Consider the following 25,594-nt stretch of genomic DNA (forward strand, 5'->3'; position numbering starts at 1 on the left):
ACACACACACACACACACACACACATCAAAAGATATATCACAAACTATTTAACAGAGAATTTCCCCTGGAAAATTCTGATCCCTCCTCCTAATCCAGTGTCTTATGACAGCTTCTTAGATTTGGCCCAATTGAGTTATCTGTCTATACCTGCTGATACTCACAAGTAAAAGCAAAGAGATTACTGTGAATCTCCATAGTGAAAGAACCCAAGTCCTTATTTTAATAAATAAACAATGGACTTGATAATAAGGGGATACTGGAGTCATTTTAAAGATACTCCAAAAAACCCTTGAAACGTCTAAGGTCAGTTAAAAGACATGCACAATTTGAAACTATTCATTAGAGGCTTCCTCCATAACGTAAGTATTAAAAACTATTTCTGTACTGACCACCCCCCACAGCCCCGTGTCGCCTAACAGAATGAGAACAAGGCTATTCTTGAACCTAGCAATTTTCTTTTCTCACTGCAACTTCAATCATGGATGTAAATGAAAATTTCTGCTCACTTTGCTACTTTTCTGCTTGACTGAATTGTGTAATGAAAACGTCTGTTCTTTTCCAACAGAGTACAGGCGTCATTCAAATTTTACACACCCGGCAAAGAGAGAATGCTTTTGTTTAGAGGCAAGATCATTTAAAGACACGTCAGTACAAGCTACAGCTCACTTATGGATGCTGAAGTTTAAAATTCTCTTAAGCAATCAAGCAAAGGCATTAAATGAAGGTGCATTCAGGCTTCGAACATTTTCAGGCTTCCTGTCTGAACACAGCCAGCCTGCCCTCCTGTCCTGGCTCTCCTCAACCAGAAAGCAGTGGAGCTCTGCCAAAGCCCATTCCATTACCCAAACGTCTTCCGGGTCACCCGTCCAAAGTCACATGACAGCTCCAGCTTCAATTGACCTCTCCAGGGAGCAAATATTTTGAAGAGCAGGAATTCCAGGCATGCAGAAGCTTAGCCTTTAAATCAAACTAAGTCTTAACTAGTGTTTCCAAATACAGAGAAGGCACACACACAAAGTGTTTGAAGAAGGCACATTTCTCATTTCAGATTTAACATTTACAAATGAGGAAAATTATGTATGATTAAAGCTTCAAATACAGGGGTAACTTTAGGGTATCTCTCATTCCAAATAATAACAGTTTTTGTCTTTTACTTAAAGTTGTAAAGGTAACTAAAATGTAGATCAAAGGAAAATTATACTTTGGGTCTCAGTTGTTTTACCCTAGAGATGTTGTGGTTTGGAGAAAATGCTGAAGATGGACTTTTGGTTTGGGGTAAGAATATCTGTCTTTTGGAATTATTTAAGAAAAAATGTTAAGCGATTTGCTATTTTCTGGCCCAAAGCAGACTTTCCAACAATGCAATTAGGCTAACAGGCTATGGGATTTACATTATGCAAGCTCAAGGTGACCCATTTAATGTTTTAATGTAATGTTTACTCAGAGGTCACCATTCAGGCATGTCTTTCTTTCCCCAGTCAAAAGAAGGGTAAGGTCAGTTCCCCCTCTCGGCCTGACACCCTTCCCACCCATTATATTACAAGATAATTCTAGATGTTTCATTTTCAGTCAGTTCAATCTGTCTGGATATTTCAAAGCCTTAGTTTTTAAATTTCTCTAACTGGGGAATTAGCTGTTTATATACATCCTTAGAAATACTCATTTCCCACTGTTAGCGTGAATGGGAATTGGTGCAACCACTATGGAGAACAGTATGGAAGTTCCTCAGAAAACTAAATATAGAAATACCATATGATCCAGCAATCCCACTCCTGGATATATATCTGGACAAAACTATAATTCAAATAGATACATGCACCCTTATATTCTTTGCAGCACTATTCACAATAGCCAAGACATGGAAACAGCCTAAATGTCCATTGACAGTTGATTGGATTAAGATGTGGTACATATATACAATGGAATACTACTCAGCCACGAAAAAGAACAAAATAACGGCTCTGTAGCAAATGGATACAACTAGAGATTATCATACTAAGTGAAGTAAGTCAGACAGAAAAGGAAAAATACCATATCACATATCTGGAATCTAAAATATGGCACAAATGTACTCATCTACAAAACAGAAAAAGAGGAGTTCCCCTCGTGGTACAGCAGAAACAAATCTGACTAGGAACCATGAGGTTGTGGGTTTGATTTCTGGCCTCAATCTTTGGGTTAAGGATCTGGTGTTGCTGTGAGCTGTGGTGTAGGTCAAAGACTCAGCTCAGATCTGGTGTTGCTGTGGCCGTGGTGTAGGCTGGCAGCTATAGCTCCAATTTGACCCCTAGCTTGGGAACCTCCATATACTGTGGGTGCAGCCCTAAAAAAGACAAAAGACAAAAACAACAACAAAAACAACAAAACAGAAAAAGCCTCACAGACATAAAAAGCAGACTTGTGGTTGCCAGTGGGAAGGAGGGAGGGAGTGGGGTGGACTGGGAATTTGGGGTAAGTAGAAGCAAACTATTACATTTAGAATAGATAAGCAGTGAGGTCCTACTGCATAATACAGGGAACTATATCTAGGCTTTTGGGATAGACCAAAATGATGGTAGATAATATAAGAAAAGGAATGTATATACCTGTAGGACTGGGTCAACTTGCTGTACAGCAGAAATTGGCCCAAGACTGTAAATCAACTATATTTTAGAAAATGTTATAGAAAAAAAAAGAAAGTATCTATTTTCAAGACTATAGATAGAAGGCCATCTCTTTGGGAAGACAGGGCTGATGTACTGAAAAGCCAAATGCAGACCAAGTATGTATAAAAGATATCTTTGATAACAGTTCTCAAGTGCAAAGAAACATTCATCAACAATAAATGATAGGTGGTATGTGTGTTTTCTTAGACTTCTGAGTATTTGATAAAACCATCTTATCATTCTTTAGTCATTTAGGCAGCTGCTTAATTAACATTCCTACATTCGGACAGTTTCCCATGTTTTGCTTCCAGATGATTTTAATCCTCTTCTCAGTTATAAATTTCAGTACAAATGAAAGATCTCCTCACAGCATAATATGTTAATTCCAACATTGAGGTCACATCTATATGAAAATATATATTTTGTAGGAAATTTATATTTAAAATATCTACAAATGTTTCTTACACTCATTTTAAGAGACAGTGGTGCTTAACTGCACCTCTTCATTTCTTTAAAAAAGGTGAAAATTGAATACATAAATATTTCTTAGGAACTTAAGTTTAATTCATTTTATTCTTGCATGCTAGTTGTCATGAACCTGCAGAAAATGCAAAATAAAAAAAAATAACTACAAAAGCTCTTGAGGATGGTGATAGCCTGGCATGGTTTATATTTTTGCATCAATAGCAGGGTTTCTACTTTAAGCTCATTCATATCCAATTAATTCCTCTGCATGAAATCAAGGGTCCAGAACACATTAATAAAAGCTGAAAACAATCCTATCTTTTGCCCCAAACAGATTTTTATCCCAAATGATACAATAAGCCAACAGAGAAAAATGGAAAAGGCATATTCCATGTTCATGTGTTGTGTTTAACCCGAGAAGCCCCAATTCACCATTTATTGATAATGAAAACTCACACACATCTTAGATGAAATGTTCATGAAAGCTAAAAGCCAATACTCTGCATAATTAGCAGTATACTGCATGTTCTTATCCTGCAGGGACAAGACTAATTATCAAGATGCTGGGAGTCATATCAAGCCTGATGACCAGTAAATACTTGGAGGTCTGGTCTGGATTTAATAACTTCAGGATTCATCAAGCCAGGCCCTTGGGAAACCAATGCACTGATGAAGTTTCCTTGTATGTGTATTGGGAGAAAATGAACGAACCAGGAGGACTCATATAAAACATCAATATTGAGACGGCTGCAGAAAAATGAGCAAGAAGAATGGGAGTAAGCAGAGAGACATATAGAGGCAGGATGTGTGTTGAGAAGGCAGTGATAACAGGACTAGATACTATTGAGAAACTAAAAAGGAAAGAAAAATGTCTGAGCAAAGAGCACATTTGGTGCAGCTGAAGGGATGGATGCTTGATGACAGCTGACTGGAGGGAGGGAGAGGTTGGGAAGACAGATTAGGAACAGCTGACGAGCATATCAAGAAGCACAGATGTGAATGGATAGAGCCGGGTTGAAGTTAAAGATATGGGGTTAAGTGATGCATATGAGGACCCAAGGGTCTCTGATGAACTATGAGAAGGCAAAAACTGCTGACATATGAACTGAAATTAAGGGTATACTGACCAAAGGGCACTATGAAGTCAAAGATCCGACACAATGAAGTTAATGAACCTACCAAAGAAATCAAGTGCACTGGTACCCATGACTCAACTGGGCTTTTTGATTAAACATTTAAATCGGGATGGAAAATAAAAGTAAGCTAAATGGCAAAACAGAGGTTAATCTCTTGACATACTGAACATGAGCCTACTGTAATAAATACGCTTAGAGAATGCAGGATTTCATAAACCACCAACTGGCAATTTTAAGTTTTCAATAAAGCAAGAGGAAAGAGTTACATGATCTACACACAGGAATCCAGCAACCTGGAGCGGATAAAGAAGGGGGTCTTCAGTGACAGCCCGAAAGGCCCCCAACCCCTCTGCAAACCCCCAAATCAAAAGCAAAGTTGTGCTATATTCTGGTGAAATAGTTTAGACTGAAGGGGAAGCTTTTTTAGAACTCCAGCTGGGTAATATTTTTAATATACATGTACCCATAATTAATGAATCAATAGGATAGCCCAAATTTTAATGTCACGAGATGATTTAAATGTCTAGAAGTTTAACACTACACATCAAGCATCTACTAAGCACCACATTCGCCTCATTATTTAATAAAGGCACTTAAATACAATAGGAATTATGGTTAGTACACATATTATCCTAATTCTTAAGATACAACATTAGAATCTGAAGTAAGTTTTTAGACCGCATTACCATTATAAATGACATTTAGAAGTGTGTTTTTGTTAAAACAATCCTTTATAATTAGAATTAAAAGCTAAATGTAATGAGAATGTCATAAACTCATCTAATAGTATGTTTTATCTCTGAATACAGATGCCTTTGGTAACACTGGTGTCAGCTTTTAAAACAAACAGCCAGTTGTTTTACCAGCAAAATGAGTTTATTCAGAAATAGCGAGGAATTACAATTTGGGACAATCAAGCTACAGCAAAAATAACAGGTAAGTTGAGCAAAAGAAGGAAAGAAATGTTACTTATAGAGAAAAAGAAGGTGGGAGGGGCTGATTTGAACAAAAGTCCATTGGAGGAAAAAGACAGATTTGAGGGAGGTGGTGGCTTCTCAATGGTTGAGTTGTGGCATTTTCCATTGGCTGGGCTTGTTGTTAGGCAAGGTGAAAATCTTCCTCTTACTGGGGTAGTAGAGACCTTCCTGCTCAGAAGTGTAAAGCTGCAATGGGTGGTGTGTACATAAAAGCTCACACTTAAGGGATGCCTGACTCTATTTTAAATGAAGTTTATTTTTATTAATTTTTACACTGAATTTTAACCAGACACGTATAGGTTAGACCCTATTTACTTCCTAGAGATAAGAGTTTAATGTTCTTTTATCCAGATCCCCCTCCCCCACCAAAACAAAACAAAACAAAACAAAACAAAACCCACTTAGTTTCTTCCTAACCTGAGATTTCTATGTTACTTCTTGGTTGTTAAATAAAGCTTGTCCTTCCTCTACCATTTATTTCCATCATCTTAGAGATTCTTTTCTGCATGAAAAATTGCTACTTTATGCTCTTTGCCTTCCTAGTGTTTAGGCTATTCCTTCTTTTAGTTTTCCTTCCTTTTACAATATTCAGCTAACGCCTCAATTCATTCATTCAGTATGCACTTATTAAGTACCTACTATGTGCCATCACACGCTTAAAGCTCTGGGAATATATTTCAATCAATGAGACAAAAGTCCCAATTTTCAAAGTGCTTACACCTCAGATAAAAAAACAATTATTTACAAATTTTCAGGGATTATAGGAAAGCCTTCTTAGTCTTCAACACCATGTATTATTTATTCCCAATACAGCTCTATGATTATTCTTTCTCCTCATCTGGCCCTCTACTCCACTCACTGTAAAACTTTCTTCCAATCTATTACCCTCTCATGGGTTTGCTAATTAAATTCAAAAGAAATTGAGGCACTATGCTGCCAGGCTACTACAGTTTACGAAAATAATACTCCATAGGAGGAGTTTTTTTTTCTAATCCAATTGTAGCATCTATTAAAAAAAACTGACATAATTAAAGTATTTATCCTGATGCACAGAATAAAGATAAACTATTAACAAGGGCCGGGAAAGTGAGTATATCTTAGAGGTGATTTTAGCATATTAATGACATACGCAAGATAAATAAAATGGCATGGACTATTCAGATATTTTTCCAGACACCACATGAAAGAGACAATCAAATGAATGCAATGTCTTTGCAAACAAAAATGTGATTTCTATACTATTCCAAATTTAAATAATCCACTGTCTTAGTTCTATTTTAATCTTCCAACATGACGTACCAATACAACCAACACAAAGTACTGTACTCAGAACATGTTTTCTGATTCATAGCTCTTCATTTTTTTCTACATCTGCCTTAGCATCCATACCATACCTTACCGTCTTTCAAGAAACTTCTACTATATGCTCCATCCTTATCTCCTATTCTTATAGCAATCTCTCATTTTACATAAAAAGTTCAGACCATCCGGTCGTAAAGTTAATTATTAATTAGGATTGCACAGTTCAACAGATTTGTGGTTAGGAGAGAACTTCTGGGGAAGAGGAGTTGAGTTTTGATCACGTTGAGTTTGAGTCACTGAACTTAAACTTGTCACTAAATCAGCAGAGAAGATCAGCATGTTTCCAGAGCAAAAACGATCCCAACTCCAAACCTCTACAACATCTAAAACAGCGAAAATTCTGCCCGGAATTCCGCAAAATAGATACAAAGGCAATTTTACACACTTATAGTCATAAATTATACTCATGGAAAAGCAGATATCTTGCAAAATTGATAAACAATACACAACATGCTCAGCTCCATGAAATCAATTTAGCTTTATCCAACTCAAAAGTTAGCTAAATCAGGACACTTGCAACATTAACTGCACTTGCAATTTTTAATCTTAGAAGAAGTTTTCCAGGTTAAAAAAAAAAAACCTGGAAACCTAAACTCAACTTCTTCCTGATATAGACCAACTTGGAAAAATTTTCCGTAGCAAAAAAAGAAGTAATAAAAATCATTTATTGTCAACTCATTTAATTGTCTCTCAGCCACACACCTGCACATTTCTCAACTCTGTACTTAAATAGCTATTCTTTTTTTTTTTTGTCTTTTTGCCATTTCTTGGGCTGCTCCCACGGCATATGGAGGTTCCCAGGCTAGGGGTCGAATCGGAGCTGTAGCCACCAGCCTACGCCAGAGCCACAGCAATGCGTCTGCAACCTACACCACAGCTCAGGGCAACGCCGGATCGTTAACCCACTGAGCAAGGGTAGGGACCGAACCCGCAACCTCATGGTTCCCAGTCGGATTCGTTAACCACTGCCACGACGGGAACTCCAACTATTCTCTTGATTTTTCTACTTTTGGTCGTCCTACTGTGAAGTTAAGTCGGCCCCTCCCCTCTCCCCTTCCCACCATCCTTCTGGTAGAGTGCTACCCTGTACACAGCATCTGCAACTTAACTGCTTCAATATTGCTCAGATGGGGCCATGATATATTCTTTTTATCTTACAACTGCTTGTTATTTTTTTAACTTTTGGTTTTCTTTTTCTAAAGTTAATATTTGCTCCATTTTTATGCTTGGCTATTGCATCCTCCTCGACCTCTGCAACAGAACTCTAACCACCCTTAGGTAAGGGCAGGTCCATCAGTGCTATTTTCTTGCTGGAGACCTCCCTCCTGAGAGCCTCCCTTCCCTGTTCTCCTCCAGTCGGGATTGGCTTCTCTCCAGACTGCTACACAGCTGTCACCCTGGGACTTTCACCATCAGGTTTCAAAGCTAAAGCCTGAGACTCACTGACAGGAAACAAAACAAAACAAAACAAAAACAAACAAAAAACAACAACAGCAAAACAACAACAACAACAACAACAAAAACCAAAACCCTCCCGAGACACATCACCAGCAAGAGCTGAAATTTATCAAGGCATGTGGAAGACAGGGAAAATTTAATGAAGCCACTCAGTGACTACTGTGCTAAAAAAGAAAGATAACAGAATTCATCTCTGGACTCTACAGTAAAACCAGCATGGCCAGCATGGAGAGCTTGCTGTTTCAAGCACTAAAATTTGAACATTTCGTAACATCCTTTGAGACTGAAATTGAAATACCTCTTTACTTGGGCTTTACATTGGCTGTCATCTTTATGTCATTTCTTACACCACTCGATGCCTTTTGAGGGCATACTTTTTGCCTCAATGCTTTTTTGGTCAATCCTAACATGAAATGACTTTTTTTGAAATGTATTCAAATACCTGACGGAAATTATTTCCCCAAATTTCACTTCATTGTGCTTGATAAAATTAACTCTTCACATCATAGGAAATATAGTTATACTTTAATGGGTACTTACTTGGAGGTATTATAAAGATAGGCAGGACTGAATTCACAAGATCAAAACCAAAATTTTTTTAGTTTACAGAAAAAAATTTAGTTTAGTTATTTTCCAAAGGAAGACATACATTAAAAAATTCCTATAATTTGTGATGGCATTAAGTCTATGTCTAATACATTTTATATAAGTTACATTACTTTTAAAATACAGTTCATTACAGATTGTGGTTGCCAAGGAGGGGGGGTGTTGGGTGAGAGATGGATTGGGGTGTTGGGATGAGCAGATGTAAGCTATTATATGGGGGGGGGAAATAAACGAGGTCCTACTGTATAGCACAGAGAACTATATTCAATGTCCCAAGACAAATCATAAGGGGAAATAATATTTTTAAAAAGAATATATATATATATATATATATATATGAATCATTCTGCTAAGGCAGAAATGAACACAACAGTGTAAATTGACTACATTCAATTAAAAAAATAAAATAAGTTCACTAATCAAATACAATGAAAACAGGTTTTGTGGTAAGAGTCTAAGTTAATTCACTGAATTACCTTTTTTTATGTTGGGTTCAAGCCACTCTCCTGTGGTTCTCCGGAAACCATAATAATAGTTGTTTGTGTCACTGTAAATTTTTCCTTACATTTTATATTCTTTGTCTGGTTACAATTATACATGTGGCCTAAAACGGGGGACCCTAAATCTCAAACAATCTTGCACGACTGTCAAATTATATTTTCTACTAGAGTCCCTTGGACAGTTACTTACTGGCCAGAACAGTAAACAAAATCAAGAAAGGACCTCAAGCGTGTTGTTTGTTTTGGGAAATACCATGATGAGAATTGAGTTGTAAACACAAAAGGAAAAAAACCGGTTTCCTTTCTGTTAGAGGTTGGAAGTGACAGCAAGCAACAGACTGCCTAAAAAGCGAAGTTACCAGAGTAAAAAGAGAGCTTTGATAAAAGTCAGTTAATTTCTTGATTCTCTACCATAATCACGCGTAATCAGGAAAAAAGAAAATTCCAAGACAAAAGACAATAGACATAACTTGAGGTTAACTGGGAACATTAGGGTTCTTCATACTGTATTTATGTTAAAACAGCAAGCTAATGATTTCCAAGATTAAATTATGCAGATGTAACCAGGAAGCAGCTGTTTACTTGTTGGCACAGAAAACAAAATATTTCAAGACCAGATCTGATATGACACTACCAATTCCAAATATAGACAGTGAAGTTAGAAACTCAAAGTAACATACATCCACTCTAGTTAGCTGATCTGTTATTAAATCTAAAGGCGTTTTTGCCCTTTTTTAATAAAATACGTGAACATGTAAGCATGTGAAATTTATTACATGTGACTTTTTAAAACTTCCTGCATGCCAGCATCTGTCTGTCTCTCTCTATACATGTGGAAACAGTCTAAAAATAATATGGACACAGAATATGCTTCTCATGAGTTTAGCTGCTCTTTATGAAAGCAAGCAAATTATGAGGGTCATGACTCACTTGTACGGAGAATCCATAATAATCTCAAAAAAATTTCATTCCCAGTATCTCTTGGAAGGAACCACAATACTTAACATACAACTCAGAGTGCTGGTATTTCACATACAAATGGCAACCAGAGTAGCAGGAGATCCCTGAGTTTCTACTCATTTTTGATTGAATTGTTAGCTTAAAAAGAAGTTCCCTACAGGCCAAAACTCTAACTTCAGTTGCCAAAAGATAACAGAATCATTGCGTATGTATATAAAAGAGGTATATATTCAATGTCAGCCTGAAAATAAGTATTTAGACATAGGCTTAAATTTAAAATAATATTATAAATGAAGGAAAACACTAATGCTTTAAAAAAAAACTACTACCCTCATGATAACGGATTACTTCTTGAAAGTAGTGCATAGCCTTTTAAGGTCCTACCTTTAGCACTTTGCTCAACTTTGTCTAAAAATCTAAACATGTACCTCCATTCTTGCCCCTCATCCTTGAAATCCTGGCTCAAGGCTACTTCTTGTGAGATCCTTCTTAAAGCCCTTAGCTAGAATCCCCTTACTCCTAGATAACAAACTCAGAAAGAGGGACCATATTACACCTCTCTCCAGGGTCAAGCACATGCAGACAGCCAGTAAAAACTGACACAATGAATACATAAATTATAACTCTTATTAGTCATTTTTTAGGATTTCTCTGTAAACAGTCAACTGTTTCCCAAGTTTGCAACTCAGAGAAAAAATTATTTTAAAAGTCTCTTTATTATTAACACTAATAGAAATGATGAATGATTTTAAATTCATTATCAATAAAAAATATGAGAGCTAAATGTAAAGGTATCTGTATAATTATTTTAAACTCAGCATCAGATGTCAATATTAAAAATTGTTCCTCCATGTTTTAATATTTACGATTAAATAGGACATATATTTTATTAAAGCAGCTATAAAATTTGCAAGGCTTTAGGTAATAATGTTTTGTAAAAATCGAATGAATGCAAACCTATCTACCATGATGTTTATCACAATATCATTTTACAACAACCACAACAAAAGAAACAACCTCAGAGCCAAAAATAAGGAATGTGTAATAAGTACATCCTAACATCTACTGTAACGTTAGATGAAAAATTGTGCTAACCAAGGATATTTAACTTCATACATTATCGTAAAAATGCTATGTGAAAAAAGCAGGTCACAAAGCTAAAAACACAGAAATACATAAAAAATAAAAGCAAAACATACATGCAAAAAGATATACAGGCTGAAAGGAAGCAGTTTGGGTTATTATTTTTTAGTAGTGGTCACATTTTCTAAATTTCTTACAATGAACACGTATTACTTTTGAAATCGGAGAATTTCAAGTACACAACTGCAATTCTTAGCATGTATTACAAATGAGATGCCTATTACCTTCACTATATATTTTCAAAGCATTACTGAGCAGCACTGGAACAAAATCATACTATAATAAACTGAGATTTCTTTTTTGCACCTATCATCTAGGATCTATGCAGATGAATTGCATGTCCTGGTACAGCACTGACAAGAGACCACATCCATAGGGTATAAGAGCAAATTTTTGAATGCTTTTTTTCTCTCTTTTTAAAATTACATGAAGACTCCAATTATCTAAGGGGACCTGCTGTAGAGCACAGGGAACTCTACCCAATATTCTATGATAATCTATGTGGGAAAAGAATCTGAAAGAGAAGGGATACATGTATACATATAACTGAGTCACACTGTTGTACAGCAGAAATGATCACAAAAGTGTAAATCAACTGTACCATCAACTTTTTAAAACAAAGACAAAATCAAACATTTCCCTCATTAAATCATCCATTTTATCATAGTTCTTATCCTGGACAAAACATAAGTTGTTAAAAGTCCCAGAATAAAGACATAATTGCAGACACAATAATTCAAATCAAAAGAAGAAACTAAATCGGAATTGGAGCCAACCAAAGCCACTAAATTTGTCTTTAAAAAAAAAAAAAAATCAATCTTTCAATCCGTTTCCCTTCGCAAACCTCAGAAAGCAAGTCAAGCTGGAGCCAACATAACTGGGACCAATGTGGATCATTGGTCTCGGCAGATGGCCTAACTGGAAGGAAATAATTTTTATTGGTTTTCCTGCTTAACAACACCTTCTAATTCCTTCCCCAGGCAGAGGTAATCTATAGGATAACGTAATCCTCCTATTCAATAATCCACCCTGAAACAAATGTAGCTCCTAAAAGCAATTTTTTGGGGAAAAAAATTAAATTAAGCAAGATCAATTTTTCTTTCTGAAGAATTATTGCTGCTTAAACTTGGCTGAAGCTAAGAATGGAGACAAACTCTTTTATTTTGTCAGCATGGTGCTTCTACAATATACTTTCCCCTAGGAAGTTATTCCTACTGTATAAAACTCATAAAGCACAACTACCAATAGATGAGAACAAATTAAGAATCATTTGTGGGAGTTCCCACTGTGGTGCAGTGGGTTAAGGACCTGGCATTCACAGCTGTGGCATCATAGGTCACAGCTGCAGCTTGGATTCAATCCCTGGCCAAACAAGAAAAGAAAAAAAGAATCATTTGTGTCCTTTCAAGCTTTTTGACTTTTTTTCAACCATCACTAAACTTAAGATAGATACAAAATTTATGTACCGATTTCATAGTCCAGCTGTTTCTAAAGATAAAACTACTCATTTATTATAGAAATGAATACAAAAAAGCTGAACTAAAACAAAAATCGCCTGTAACCTCACTGTTTGGAGTTAAAACACTGGTGAGATTTCTTTTCCATGCATATTTTCTTTTACACAACTGAGAATGAGACTCTGTACATTGGTTTGATTTTGGAGTATGAAATATTCAAAGGTGGAAGTTTGCATAAAAAGGAGTCTGAGTCTGTCCAAGGTGAGTGATTAGCCTTCTCCGGAGGATTCTGATCATTCTGATCATTCACTGTAGACAATCCTTAAAAATAGGAACCACTCAGGGATTTGTATCCTTCTCATGTGCAGAGGCCAGCGTCATCAAACATCATTTTTCAGTGAATGTTTATTTGGCCGTAGCAAATATCTCCCAAGACTTCAAAGGAGTAGGACCTACAGAACTCAGAGGTCACAGGACTGGAGAAGCCAGCGGTACTGACTAGCGGTCACACTGGATTTCCATGCTGGGGCCTCTGAGCATTTAAAAGAGCTTCAGGGTCCACAAGAAAATTGTCCTCCCATCCCCACCCCTAGTGTTAAAGTTAGGTGAAGTCTTACACAGCAATCGTGAATATTGTTCTGCAGTCTACTATGTCTCAAGAGAATTATCGTAAATTCAAAAACTACTGGGTACAATATCTGTCAAAGCATACAAATACATGCTTTTCACACTAAAGAAAATTAAGACAGATGTAGGTTATTCAAACAAAAGCAGTCCCCAAGAAAACAATGTTTGCTTGCCCTACAGTTTTATTAAAGTAATAAAATTCAAAATTAAAATGAATAACTTTCATTTCTCATCCGACCATATCTGAATAGCTTCCTGGTCATTACTAGTGGTATGTTTGGAAAGTCTTGACTATAAAATGAAATAAAATGAGATTTGAAGGGTAATTCTTTAATTTCTAATTCTTTTGGATTAGGCTCTGAACCCTATTTTGTCCCAAGAAATCTACCCTAACTTTTCTTATGCCATAGAGTCTGGGTTTACTAGACAGAGACAAAGGCAGAAGAGCATCAGTTTCAACAGTGGATCCATTACACCATGAAGAGGAGTCATTCAAATGGAAAGGGTCTGAATGCTTTGCAAGGAAAATATTCTCCTTGAGTAATAGCGCTGTGCTTGAATCTCACATGAGATAATTAATGAAATATTCAAATGATTAAGACAGGGCTCACCCTCTGGTGCCAGAGGCATAACCAAAAGCAAAAGGTGAAATGAGAACACCACGTCAATCTCCAGGGAAATCATCCAGTCCATGGGAAGAAAGTGGCAACAGCAACCTAATACACTTTCTCCACCTAGACAAGGAATGCAAGACACTGGAGAGCAAGCATGCCCAAGGCGAATACATGGTTTAGAGAAAAAGAGAAAAATAACCCCGTGCAGCACCGGATCCTGCATCTGATAAAAAGGTCAGGAAGGCTGCATGCTGAACATAGCAGGCATTTTTCTCCCTTCAAGCTTTGTTGTGAATTTTACTTTATTTTGTTTTATTTTGTCTTTTTGTCTTTTTTTTTTTTTAGGGCCACACCCATGGCACATGGAGGTTCCCAGGCTAGGGGTCGAATCAGAGCTATTGCTACCTGCCACAGCCACAGCCACAGCAATGCCAGATCCGAGCTGTGTCTGCGACCTACACCACAGCTCATGGCAATGCCAGATCCTTAACCTACTGAGCGAGGCCAGGGATCGAACCTGCAATCTCATGGTTCCTAGTTGGATTCATTTCCGCTGCGCCACGACGGGAACTCCTGTTGTGAATTTTAATACATTATCATGTTGAAGACAATCTTAACTGTTTTCCAGGTAGCACCTTTCTGAGAATTAACTCCAGTAAAATAATCTCTTTTGTCTACTGGATTTATTTGGCTATCGCCAGAAATTTTAGAGGGTACTTACGGTAATGCCAAACTAATTTTTCGTTCAAGCAGCAAGTAATATATAAGCATATTGCCTATTACTAGCATAAAGTGGAAAACATTATCACGTTGAGTTTTATCCTGGAACCATGAAGGTTCTAGCAACACAGCTGTGTCTTTTATGAGACACATCTGTGGTAAGATTTTTCTAAAGGGTTACTTATTGCCTCCAATTCACAGCCTTTCCTCTATGATTTGATTTTGTAAATCAGGTAGTTATCGGCTCCAGTTCAACTTTTTTGCTAATACTGTAAGGAACACTGGATTGAGAATGGAAAGATCTTGGGCTTTGGTCCTGAATAATAGCTTACTTAATAGCCATGTGAATTACAGCAAGAAATTCAGTCTTGCCGACTCAATACTTGTGCCTGTGAGGTGAAACTAATAAACTGCCAGTGCCTGCCTCACAGAGGACCTATTTCAATGGGTGCCCCATGCAAGTCTAAAGAACTTGAAATTGCATATATAACAGAGTTTTTACTCTAGGGGAAAAAACGAGGGAAGGAAGGAAAGAAGTGAGGAAAGGGAGAGGAAGAAAACAGGAAAAACAATGTTTAATTTATTGAGACCATGAAGTATTAAGGGAATTTTAAAAAATATACAAACTACACTTATGTTTTTCCATTCCTTTTCTAGAAAACAGGACACACTGTGTGTATTTTACTGGGGTTATATGACATACCATCTTTTGGAATACTTTTAGTAAAAGAAGGGAATTTTCCTATTTGCAGCAACATAGATGGACGTGGAGGGCATTATGCTAAGTGAAATGAATCAGCGAAAGACAGACACAGTATGGCATCACTTATATGTGGAATCTAAAAAAACGCAACAAATTGGAATGCCCGCTGTGGTGCAGCGGGTGAAGATCTGGCACTGCTGAAGCTGTGCTGTAGGTCACGACTGAGGCTTGGATTTGATCCCTGGCCCAGAAACTTCTATATGCCACTGGGGTGGCCAAATAAAAAAAAAATCAACAAACTAGTGAATAAAACAACTAAGAAACAGATTCACAGATAAAGAGAACAAACTAGTGGTTACCAGTGGGGAGAGGGAAGGGAGAGTGGCGATGCAGGGGTAGGGGAAAAACAGGGTTATTATGGGATTATATGAAATCATGTGTGTGAAACTTTTGGACATTGTAAAGCACTACAGAATTTAAAGAAGTTTTCATTCAATTAAAAAAAAAAAAGGCAGGAAAAAAAAAGACTTCTGGAAAATTTGCCACTACCTAGGAATCAAGCGGTATCCACCTTCTTTAATTCTAACTTAGGCTCAGTAACAAGGTAGGAGGCATCAGATGCTCTACTTGTCATATTTGGGCCTAATTTTTGGTTCAGTGGAAAAATACCAAGGATTCATAAAACGAGAAAATACAATAAAAGATTCATACAGGCCAGGTACTTACTGCAAATATCTTATGATTCTCTAATCCTGCTAGGAGTCAAGAAGAGGCAGGGTCGATGTGCTAATTTAATACCAGATACTAACATGAGACCCAGGAAATTGGTACTAAACACATCACGAGTGACCTCAGTTCTGCAATCAGCAACTTGCTCAACCGATGAAAGCGAAATCTGAAACAAGCTGATGCCAAAGCCTCAGCAGGAATCAACTCCTTCCCATCCTTTTGGCTAGCCTTTCAGAGAAAGAATTGTTTTACCGGCGTCCCCATTTCCTCTCGTCCGTCTTCACTCTGCCCAACAGGGCTCTGGAAATAGCTGTCCGTGGAATGACACATTTTGAAGTGGCCCTCCTTGCACAGTGGTTAACAGAACACGGTGAGCACAGGTCATTAATATTACCTTCAAACAGGTGTTTGCCAGGTGAGATTAATGACCCAAACCCCAATTTCTTAGGTCAGGGTTTTCCCGAACGGTACATAATTCAGACAAGCATAATAAAAACATGTATTTGAGAGTACCATAGCATTACCATAACATCTCCTGACTTCCTATTTAGATTTGATCACATCTGATATACCTTTTGTTCCTTGTCATAGTGTTTTTTCCCTTGGGGTTTCAACTCCCTCTTGCCATAGGAATAGGCTTTTCAGACATGGGGAGGAGTGCGGGGCAGGGGTAGGGAGAGTGGCTGGCAAAAGAGATACAATTGATTTGGGGTCCAGGGAAATTTGCCACAACTAGTGGCACAATGGTAGAGAATAACAATCTTTTTTTTTTCTTTTTCTTTTTTTGGGTGGCCCATGGCATATGGAGTTCCTGGGTCAGAGATCAGATGCAAGCTGCAGCTGTGACCTACAGCACAGCTACGGTAACAAGGGATCATTGAACCCACTGTGCCGGGCTGGGGATCGAACCTGCATCCTGGAGTTCTGCACAGACAATGCTGACCCTGTTAGAACACAGCAGGAACTCTGTGAATTTACAGTCTTAATGTGGATGCCAGCTTTCAGTTAATTCTAATAATTCTGCATAGAATTTTGAAGCAGGAAGATCTCAGCAAAATGCTGCAAATTTACTTCTGAAACGCAACTGCAGTTGTCAGTGTCCTATCGGGTGTCACTGGCAATAATGCTCATCCAGAGAGACTGGTCCCCAGGGAGCCTACCTCCTAAAGAAAATGTAATTGAAACATTCCACAGCATGGGTAAATGAGAACCAAAAGAAATAAAGCATTAACAAGACCTGGCCCGCCTAATGAAATGCTTCTTTATCTACTTCCTTATACTGAATTAAACAGTCTCTAGATTTAACAACTAAATTATACTGAAAGACACAGTTCCTAAAGACAGCTGACTGACATATTTTCTTGACCTTGGAGGTCTGCAATCAAATATTTAAACACTGCTTATTTTCATTTTCACCAGTCAGACAGAAATGCCTGAGAAATCTTGTCAAGTATTTAGGAACAAGGAATAAGAGGGAACATGAAAACTCTTTAAGTGTCAAATGTTCAAGAAGCTGGTTTTTCGCATTTTCCTTATCATAAATCCACCAGATGAAATCTTCATCCTAATATCCAGTGTTTGCTATTAATATCTCAAATTATGTGCAGTATGAATAATAATTAATGTGGTCTTGTGACATCCATGTTTGAGCCAAGTATGACACAGATCTCCAGAATCTTTGTCATTCTGACTTTCTGAGCTTACTGTTGGGACTTTTTTAAAAGACCCTTTTTAGTCTTCACAAGATGTCACTGGAAGATATATCAATACTTGTGCACATCCTCCAAAGATAAATCCCTACGTCTTTACTTACAACCATCTTACCAATGAATAAACTTCTGGAAAACATCTAAATGCTATCACATCAGAGACTGCTGATTTCCTCAATGCCTGGTTACATTAAAAAAAAAAAATCAAGTTGGAAGAAACTAATAATCAAGTCAGATAAAATACGGAGTATGATGGAGTTTCCAATGGAAAAAAGCATGATACAAAATGAGACAATGCAGGTTGGGGTTTTTTTTTTATTGTCTTTTTAGGGCTGCACCTGCGGCATATAGAGGTTCCCAGGCTAGGGGTCAAATCGGAGCTGTAGGTGCTGGCCTCCACCACAGCCACAACGACATGGGATCCAAGCCATGTCTGCAACCTACACCACAGCTCAAGGCAACACCAATCCTTAACCCACTGAGCAAGGCAAGGGACTGAACCCGAGTCCTCACGTATACCAGCTGGGTTTGTTAACTGCTGAGCCACAATGGGAGCTCCAACAGTGCAGTTTTTAAAATAACAAAGTAAAATGTGAGATTAGGGAGAGAAAGACACATTTTAACCTTAGTGATCAAACTGTTGGCTCTTGTTTGATGTAAGCAGAAAAAGAAAAACAAAAAAACCCCCCTCAACACCAGCTACCCAATTACTGCCCAACAGGAGGAGGAGTGAGGTATAAGAAAGAGATTTTTAAGAAACTAATGCACTTAGGCTCTCTTTTCTATGAAGTCTCTGTGAACAAAACACACAAGGCTCCAGTTCTACCTAGTCTACATAATTAGCATACATGAAAATCACCTACCAAATTTGGTAAAAATTAGGATTCCTGGGCCCCACCACTAGACATTTTCATTCAGCAGTTATGGGACTGGTCCACACATTTGTAATTATAATAAACACACTAGATAAATTCATTCTGAGGCAGGAAGCCCAGAAATACTGCTCCTTTACTGTCAGAATGCAGGCTACCTTAAGAGTCCAAAATATAGTCCAATACAGAGAGCAATAGGCTGAAGGAAGAGCCTGTATATCGAATGAGAGCATCCTTCCTTCTCATCCCCAAAGCCCCAGGACCATCAACACCAGCTCCAAGGCCGGCAGCTCACCTAAGCAGCGGTACGGAATCACAATGTGAGTGTGGGTCTTGCACTGCTTCCGGCTCCTCTTGCACCAGTTCTGGATGGTCACTGGTTGGTTGGCTTCTACCACATTGGTGATCTGCAGTTCAGGGTAGACCTGGGAAAGCACACAAAAAAGATCAATCATTACCTGGGGCAGAGGCTGGCATGCACAAACGGCGGATCAGCCACCACTGTTATTCTAAGGTGTTCAAGTCTGCTCCAACTGGAGAATTACAGGGTAAAGAAAAAGATCAAAAACTCATCATTCCATTCAGAACATTAAGCAATGTAACCACTATTTTACTGCACTCATTCAGCCTTAAAATATTATCTTTCCAGAGACTTAAAAAATTATCTTTCCAGGGGAGATAAAAATAGAAAGAGAGGAGGGGGCTCTCTTATAAGCATGGGGTCATTTCAGTGCAAAATAAGTAGTGTGACGATTATATTCTGTAATGCCCTCAATAAACGTTAAATAGTAGAGACGCCTGGGAATAATACCATGCCTTAAGTTCAATCCATCCCTATCTCACTCAATTAGGCAAACACTTCATATACAGGATATGACATACAGCAAAGCTCTCTAGATAAAAATCCTTCTCTTTATTCAAGGTAATTTACATAAGAATAATTTATCAAACAGTTATCCTGAGTGTCATTTAGACAAAGAACTGCATTTATGAATCTCTTCCCTTGATAACTAAAGACAGCCCTTTGCTCTGATTACTGTTCCCAATAAATCATGGTGTTTACTGAGCACTTGGAATGAAATGTGAAACTTGATGAACTACAATATATTTATGAAAATATCCCATCACTTCTATTTATTGTAATGAGTAAAGATCTGAAGGAAAAATATAAACATAAAAACATATTTCTAAAATGGCCTTTCCCTCCATAAATATTGCATTTTACCAGGGTTGCCGTTTTGGCAGATAAATACAATGAAGAGAGGAAAGCATAAAAGAACTGAGGGAATGCTTCCTTTTTTTTCTTCTTTTTTGGCTATCCATAAGCCTATGGAGTTCCCAGGCCAGGGATCAGATCTGAGCTGCAGTTGCAACCTATGCTGCAGCTGCAGCAACGCTGGATCCTTTAACCCACTGTGCCAGGCCAGGGATCGAACCTGCATCCTGGCGCTGCAGAAACACCGCCAATCCCATTGTGCCACAGCGGGAACTCCAAGAGGATGGTTCTAAAGATGAGCTGTGAAATCCAAAGTGGGAATATGAAGGGTGGCATACATGGTTAAAAGGCTGTTGTGCCAACGTGTCCTGGTGCGGGCTACAGAATTCTGCCCTAAACGCACCAAGGAAGGTGGGGCGGTTGGAAGCCGTATTTGGAAAGACTGAGAGTTGAAATTAAGATTTTGGAGGCGTTACAGTTATTGACAATGGCAAGAAGGAGACTACGGGGAATGGCTGAAGAATGATGAAGGCAAGACCACACTGGGGGAATGAAAACGAAGGAAGGAAGTGGACTCGGGCCATTGAGATCAATATTAAAATCACCTGAGAATTACGAAAGATGCAGTTGACCGAATCACAGAAAGTCAGGACCTAAAACCTTCAAAGATGGAGGGGGACACCCCTGGGGTAGGAAGAGATTGCCAGGTGCCTCCAACCGGGGAAAGGGAGGGGTGACCTGGTTCAAGAGCTCCTGCTTCACAGTTGGGGTGGGGCGAGTTTGAGGGAGAATAAGAGTGGAGTGGTTTGCAAGTGACTATGAAGGAGGAGGAGAACAGCTCTCCCTCCAGGCACAGTGCTGTGAGGATGGCAAAAAAAAAAAGAAAGAAAGAAAAAAAGAAAAGAGAAAAAAAAAAGAGAGAGAGAGAAGGCTACAGGGGGAGCAGCACCTTTGGGGAAGACCCAGGTTTCAGAGCAAGAAGATGCTGTCCACAGTGTGGGTCATGAACAGAAGGAACTTTGCTTATGACTGTCGGCGGCATTCAGGGAGCTTGCCGTGGTCCTGCCTTTATTTGATCCTTATACAACTACAGATGTGATAAATTCATTGGAGTAATAAAAAAATAAAGAAGTACAAAAATCTTCAAAATAAATAAATAAATAAATAAAAGGTTGATGTGTTGTTCACTGTGGGGGTTTTCCGTTTTCTTTTTTTGGCCGTGCCAGTGGCCTATGGAAAGTTCCTGAGCCAGGGACAGAACCCTAGCCGAGTTGTGACCTACGCCAGGGTTGCAGTAACTCGAGTTCCTTAACCCACTGCACGGGACCAGGGATCAAACCCTTGTCCCTGCTGCTGCAGAGGCACAGGTAATCCCCTTGCGCCATAGCGGGAGCTCCCCACGTTGGGGAGTTTGGCATTAATTTTGACTTTGTGAATATTGTATTAAAATATTATTATTCTTGGTTCCATCATGGTTCCTGAGTGCCTCACTCGCCTCACCCTAGTCACAGCCCTGTAGTAAATCAGTTAAAATGAGGCACTGAGAACGAATGAAGACTGTGGCACAGCCAGACAACAGGTTATCCAGCACTCAAAACAAGGGCATGAACAAGTCCAAGAGGAAGCGTAGTTGCCAAGTACCAAGTCCAAGAAGCTAAGGTGAAAATATACGTATGATTCCAACTATGTGACAAGTGACATTCTGGAAGGGGCAAAATGATAGAGACAGTGAAAAGATGGGTGGGTTGGGGGAAAGAGGGATGAACAGGTAGAGCACAGAGGATTTTTAGGGCAGCGAAATTATTCTATGATACTATCCTGGAGGATTCATGTCATCATACATTTGTCCAAATCTATAGAATGTACAACACCAAGAGTGGACTCTAAGGTCAATTCTGGACTTTGGGTAATAAGGACGTGTCAGTGCAGGTTCATCCAGCAAAACAGGTGTACCGTTCCGCTGGGGGATGTTGAAAAAGGAGGAGAAACTATGCATGTGGGGGCAGAGGGTTCCATGTGAAATCTCTGCATCTTCCTCCCAATTTTGCCACGAACCTAAACTGCTCTAAAAAATACAGTGCTGATCGGTGTATGTGAGGCAAATTCAATGGGGAAGGGGTACCTGCTATGAAAACACACACAAAGGGTATTTAAATCAGACCTTCAGCTGGTACTGAGAAAATTATTTTTCTACAACACTCACCAGTAACTTAGTGCTACATGCAAACAGCTCCTTGCCTTTATTTTATTCTGTTCTTAAGTAGCTTAACACTTCAGTGCATGCATTTCAGTCGCAGAAAATGCCACTAAAATTTAATATGCTTATGGCTTTTTCCAACATGATGAAAGGTGATGTGGTTTTCTGTGCAGGAATATCATTCTCCCACCGCCTCTCCTTGTTTATTATACCACAAAAGTACAGCACTCATGAGTCATAAACTCTGTGACACCAGAAAGCCTGCCCTGAGGGACAGGGCATTATGCGCAGCAAAGTGTGAGCTCCTGCGTTTTTCTAAAGGGGTTCTAACTGCCACTTCACAGAAATACTACCCTGCGGAGGATTTGCTCAGGAGCTTTTCATTTTTTTTTTTAAGACAGACGGTGCCTGTAGGAAGCAGAGTCAAGTCACATTTTCTTCTGTTCAATTCAAAACCAAAGAAACCAAAAAAAAACAAAAAACAAAAAACAAAAAACAATAAAAAAAAACACAAACTATCCATAGGGTATAAACTGATAAGTGAAAAATTAAAAAAAAAAAAATCTTGTTCACACTGCATTCCGTCTTCAGTTTCCTAAGGTAGTAACTGATGTGACAGATCAGAACCCTATTCAGTGGGAAATTTTCCAGCTGATAGAACTGCATGCTGACTAATCAAGAGCAGTGAAGCCAGAGCTTCTCCCCCAAAAGGTCCCCAGAGCTTTACAAAGTGATCAGCCAAACACAGAATTCACCTCCAGTTCCCACCACGAAATCTAGGGCATATGTGTCATTTCCTCTGCTTCCACTTCTCTCTGTCCAGAAGGTGGACAATGAGGATTGTTAACAGGCAGTGGGATGAGATGATAAAATTTGAAGCACGTGAATCTCATGCAAGGCCTGGCCTACAGCCCTAACCATGAAAACCGAAGCAGCAGCTTCCACCTCATCCAGCCCCCTTTCTTCTGAGACAAGGAGTTATTAATTAGAACCTGCCAAAGAGAATAAAAATTTGCTGTTCTAAATTCAGGGAGTTTATTTTACAAGGGAGAGAAACATCAAGCGTTAAAGTCACTAAATTTCTTCAGAAGCACCTCTGGTCCCGGGTAGTCACAGTGGTTACCAAGTAATCTCCAAGTCTGGAACTAAAAACCAAAACACAAAAACACAATAAAAAAAAATATTAAAGTTTCTGGCAAACATTCCAACTGCTATATCTTATCTTTTATTAAGCAATTCTGGTATATGACCGGAAACAAGTATTTTTATGTTGTGAGACAAATAGGCATTTTTTGGTTGAAAAAACAATACAGTTTTAGGCAAGAATAAAAATTCATTAGACATGGGAATGGAAATGTGCTTGTGGCTAGTGAAGTCCCTGACTTTTCACCATAATTAATTACAAGCATCAGCTCCATGTTTTATATATATTTTTTGTGATCTGACATCTTAATATAGGAAATAAAGATATTCAAGATCCCTAAGATATTTACTTTCTGTTTTCCAACATATGCACTGTATGTATTGCTAACACAAGTATTGCTGATAATTTGCTACAACAAAAGGCATTAGCAAAAACCCCGCTTTTTTACCCAGCCCCCTTCCTTTTCTAAAATGTGTCTCCCCTGTGAATCCCAATGATGAGTGATTGTTTTTTGATTATCAAAAAATTTAGATGACTACAGCTAGATTAACAAACACTTAAAGCAGAAGCAAATCCAGCTTGGGTCCATGACTTGAAAAGGAAACCGTCTCAAACTCCTACAAACCTTCCTGAATTATACACACAAACACACTCTTCCTAAGACCCTTATACAACACTTCTGATGCCAGGTCCATTAGGGTCCTCCCACACGGACCAATCGCCTCCCCGCCACAGTGTAATAGCAGGTTAATCCTTCTCTCCCACTTCACGAATGCTTCATGGTATTTATTGCAGCATGCCTCACATTTGGGTTAAGTACCTATGCATACCGCCTCCCCAGTGAAAATCCACTTTCTAAGGGCAGGAAATGCAGCTTGCCACCCACCCACAGCCTCCCAGTGGTGCTCCACATTCATTAATTTGCTTTAAGGCTATCGGGAGGCTGCCAACTTCTCCACCCCCTTCTGCAGTACTCCCACCTCGGGAAGGGTACTCATTAGTTGACTAGATTTTAACTCTGCAGCACCAGCCATCATGGCTGATGACAGCCAGAAGAAAGTCAACTTTGCACTGCTTTCTCCTTCCTCAAGAATATTGGACTAATGCATAGAGGCTCTAGCTAGATGGAAGGGGTGATAAATGGCTGGCAGGCGGGGGAAGTCATACCCAAAGATGGTACCTGTCAAAACCCATGGGAAAACAGGAACTTAGCATCTAGAAGAAGCAGGACAATAAGATGTATACAAAAGAATCTAAGATGAGACAGCCGTGTGCCCAAAGACAGCAGAGGAGTCAGAGACCACCTGACTAGCGATCACTCCTAGTGAGGCATGCCGCCTCCCCCTTTTAAAACACAAGTTATTTTGGTAGCTTTATTTTCCTTCCAAATGAAAAAAACCCAAGTAAAATATCCAGCTCAAAAGTTAGTTCACTAACATTCCCTTCCCTGATCCCTTCAATCTCTGAATCCAAAGCATTTTATCCCATCACTTTGATCACCAACCATTCACTACCTTCCATCACACTTATATTTCTTCCTGCCCCATTAGAATATACACACACTCCTTGAAGACAGAGACAATATGATTCATTTTTGTGTTCCCTCAACCGGGGTCAACACTGTGAAAGCACAGGAAGTGCCTGAGAAATAGGTAAGGACTATTTCTGGCTAAGTTCACAATCCATTAGATGTAGGAAAATTCAATATATATTACACTCTCATGGGGTATTGTCATTGTATCTCTTAAATAAGACTCCCTAAATGGTATGATATTATAGTTAGATTATAAGCTTTAGAGAAAATAAGCATCTCAGTGCCTGCTGATATTGTTCTTCCAAGTATGATGTCACGACCTACACGCAGCTTATACCCATAAGAGCATCTTATATAAAAAGCAATAGATTAATGTTAATAAATACACAGCTGAGGAAGACACTTAGGAAGAATTAAAAGCCAGGCTCTCACTTAGGTGAAGGGGACCCACTGGGGCAGTCCAGGCATCTGTAACAAGCAGCCTACAATTCTGGCCATACAAACATGTTTTATCTTTGAAAGCAAATTTATCTATACATAAATTTAACTTTTTTTTTTTAAGTGAGCCAAAGAAATTTCAAATACTAACAGCTAGGAGAAGTAGAGTAGAAACAATCTTAGAATCATACGGGCTGTACTTGGTAACTTAATTGGTTTTCCTCTCTACAGAAAAATCCGTTAAAACATGATCACCATCAGAACCTTTTCATTCTAAATTTAAAAAATCTAAAGATTCTCTCTTGCTCTCTCCGTCCCCAACCCTCTGTCTATCTGCACTGGAAATAAATTAATCTCAGACTAGATGACATTTAAGTTGTT

The 25,594-nt window shown here is 38.6% G+C and overlaps 1 protein-coding gene across 7 annotated transcripts in view; it reads right to left on the reverse strand.

The window, feature by feature from the left end:
• The window catches only part of APP (amyloid beta precursor protein), a 281,953-nt gene that overhangs the window by 178,079 nt on the left and 78,280 nt on the right, over positions 1 to 25,594 (reverse strand). For all 7 annotated transcript variants that reach the window (XM_047795032.1, XM_047795061.1, XM_047795050.1 and 4 more), the window contains exon 3: positions 18,980 to 19,109. In XM_047795032.1, the coding sequence (XP_047650988.1) occupies positions 18,980 to 19,109 (130 nt within the window). The remainder of the gene's footprint in view (positions 1 to 18,979; positions 19,110 to 25,594) is intronic.

Source organism: Phacochoerus africanus, chromosome 1 (assembly GCF_016906955.1).
Source record: "Phacochoerus africanus isolate WHEZ1 chromosome 1, ROS_Pafr_v1, whole genome shotgun sequence".
NCBI classification, from domain to species: Eukaryota; Metazoa; Chordata; class Mammalia; order Artiodactyla; family Suidae; genus Phacochoerus; species Phacochoerus africanus.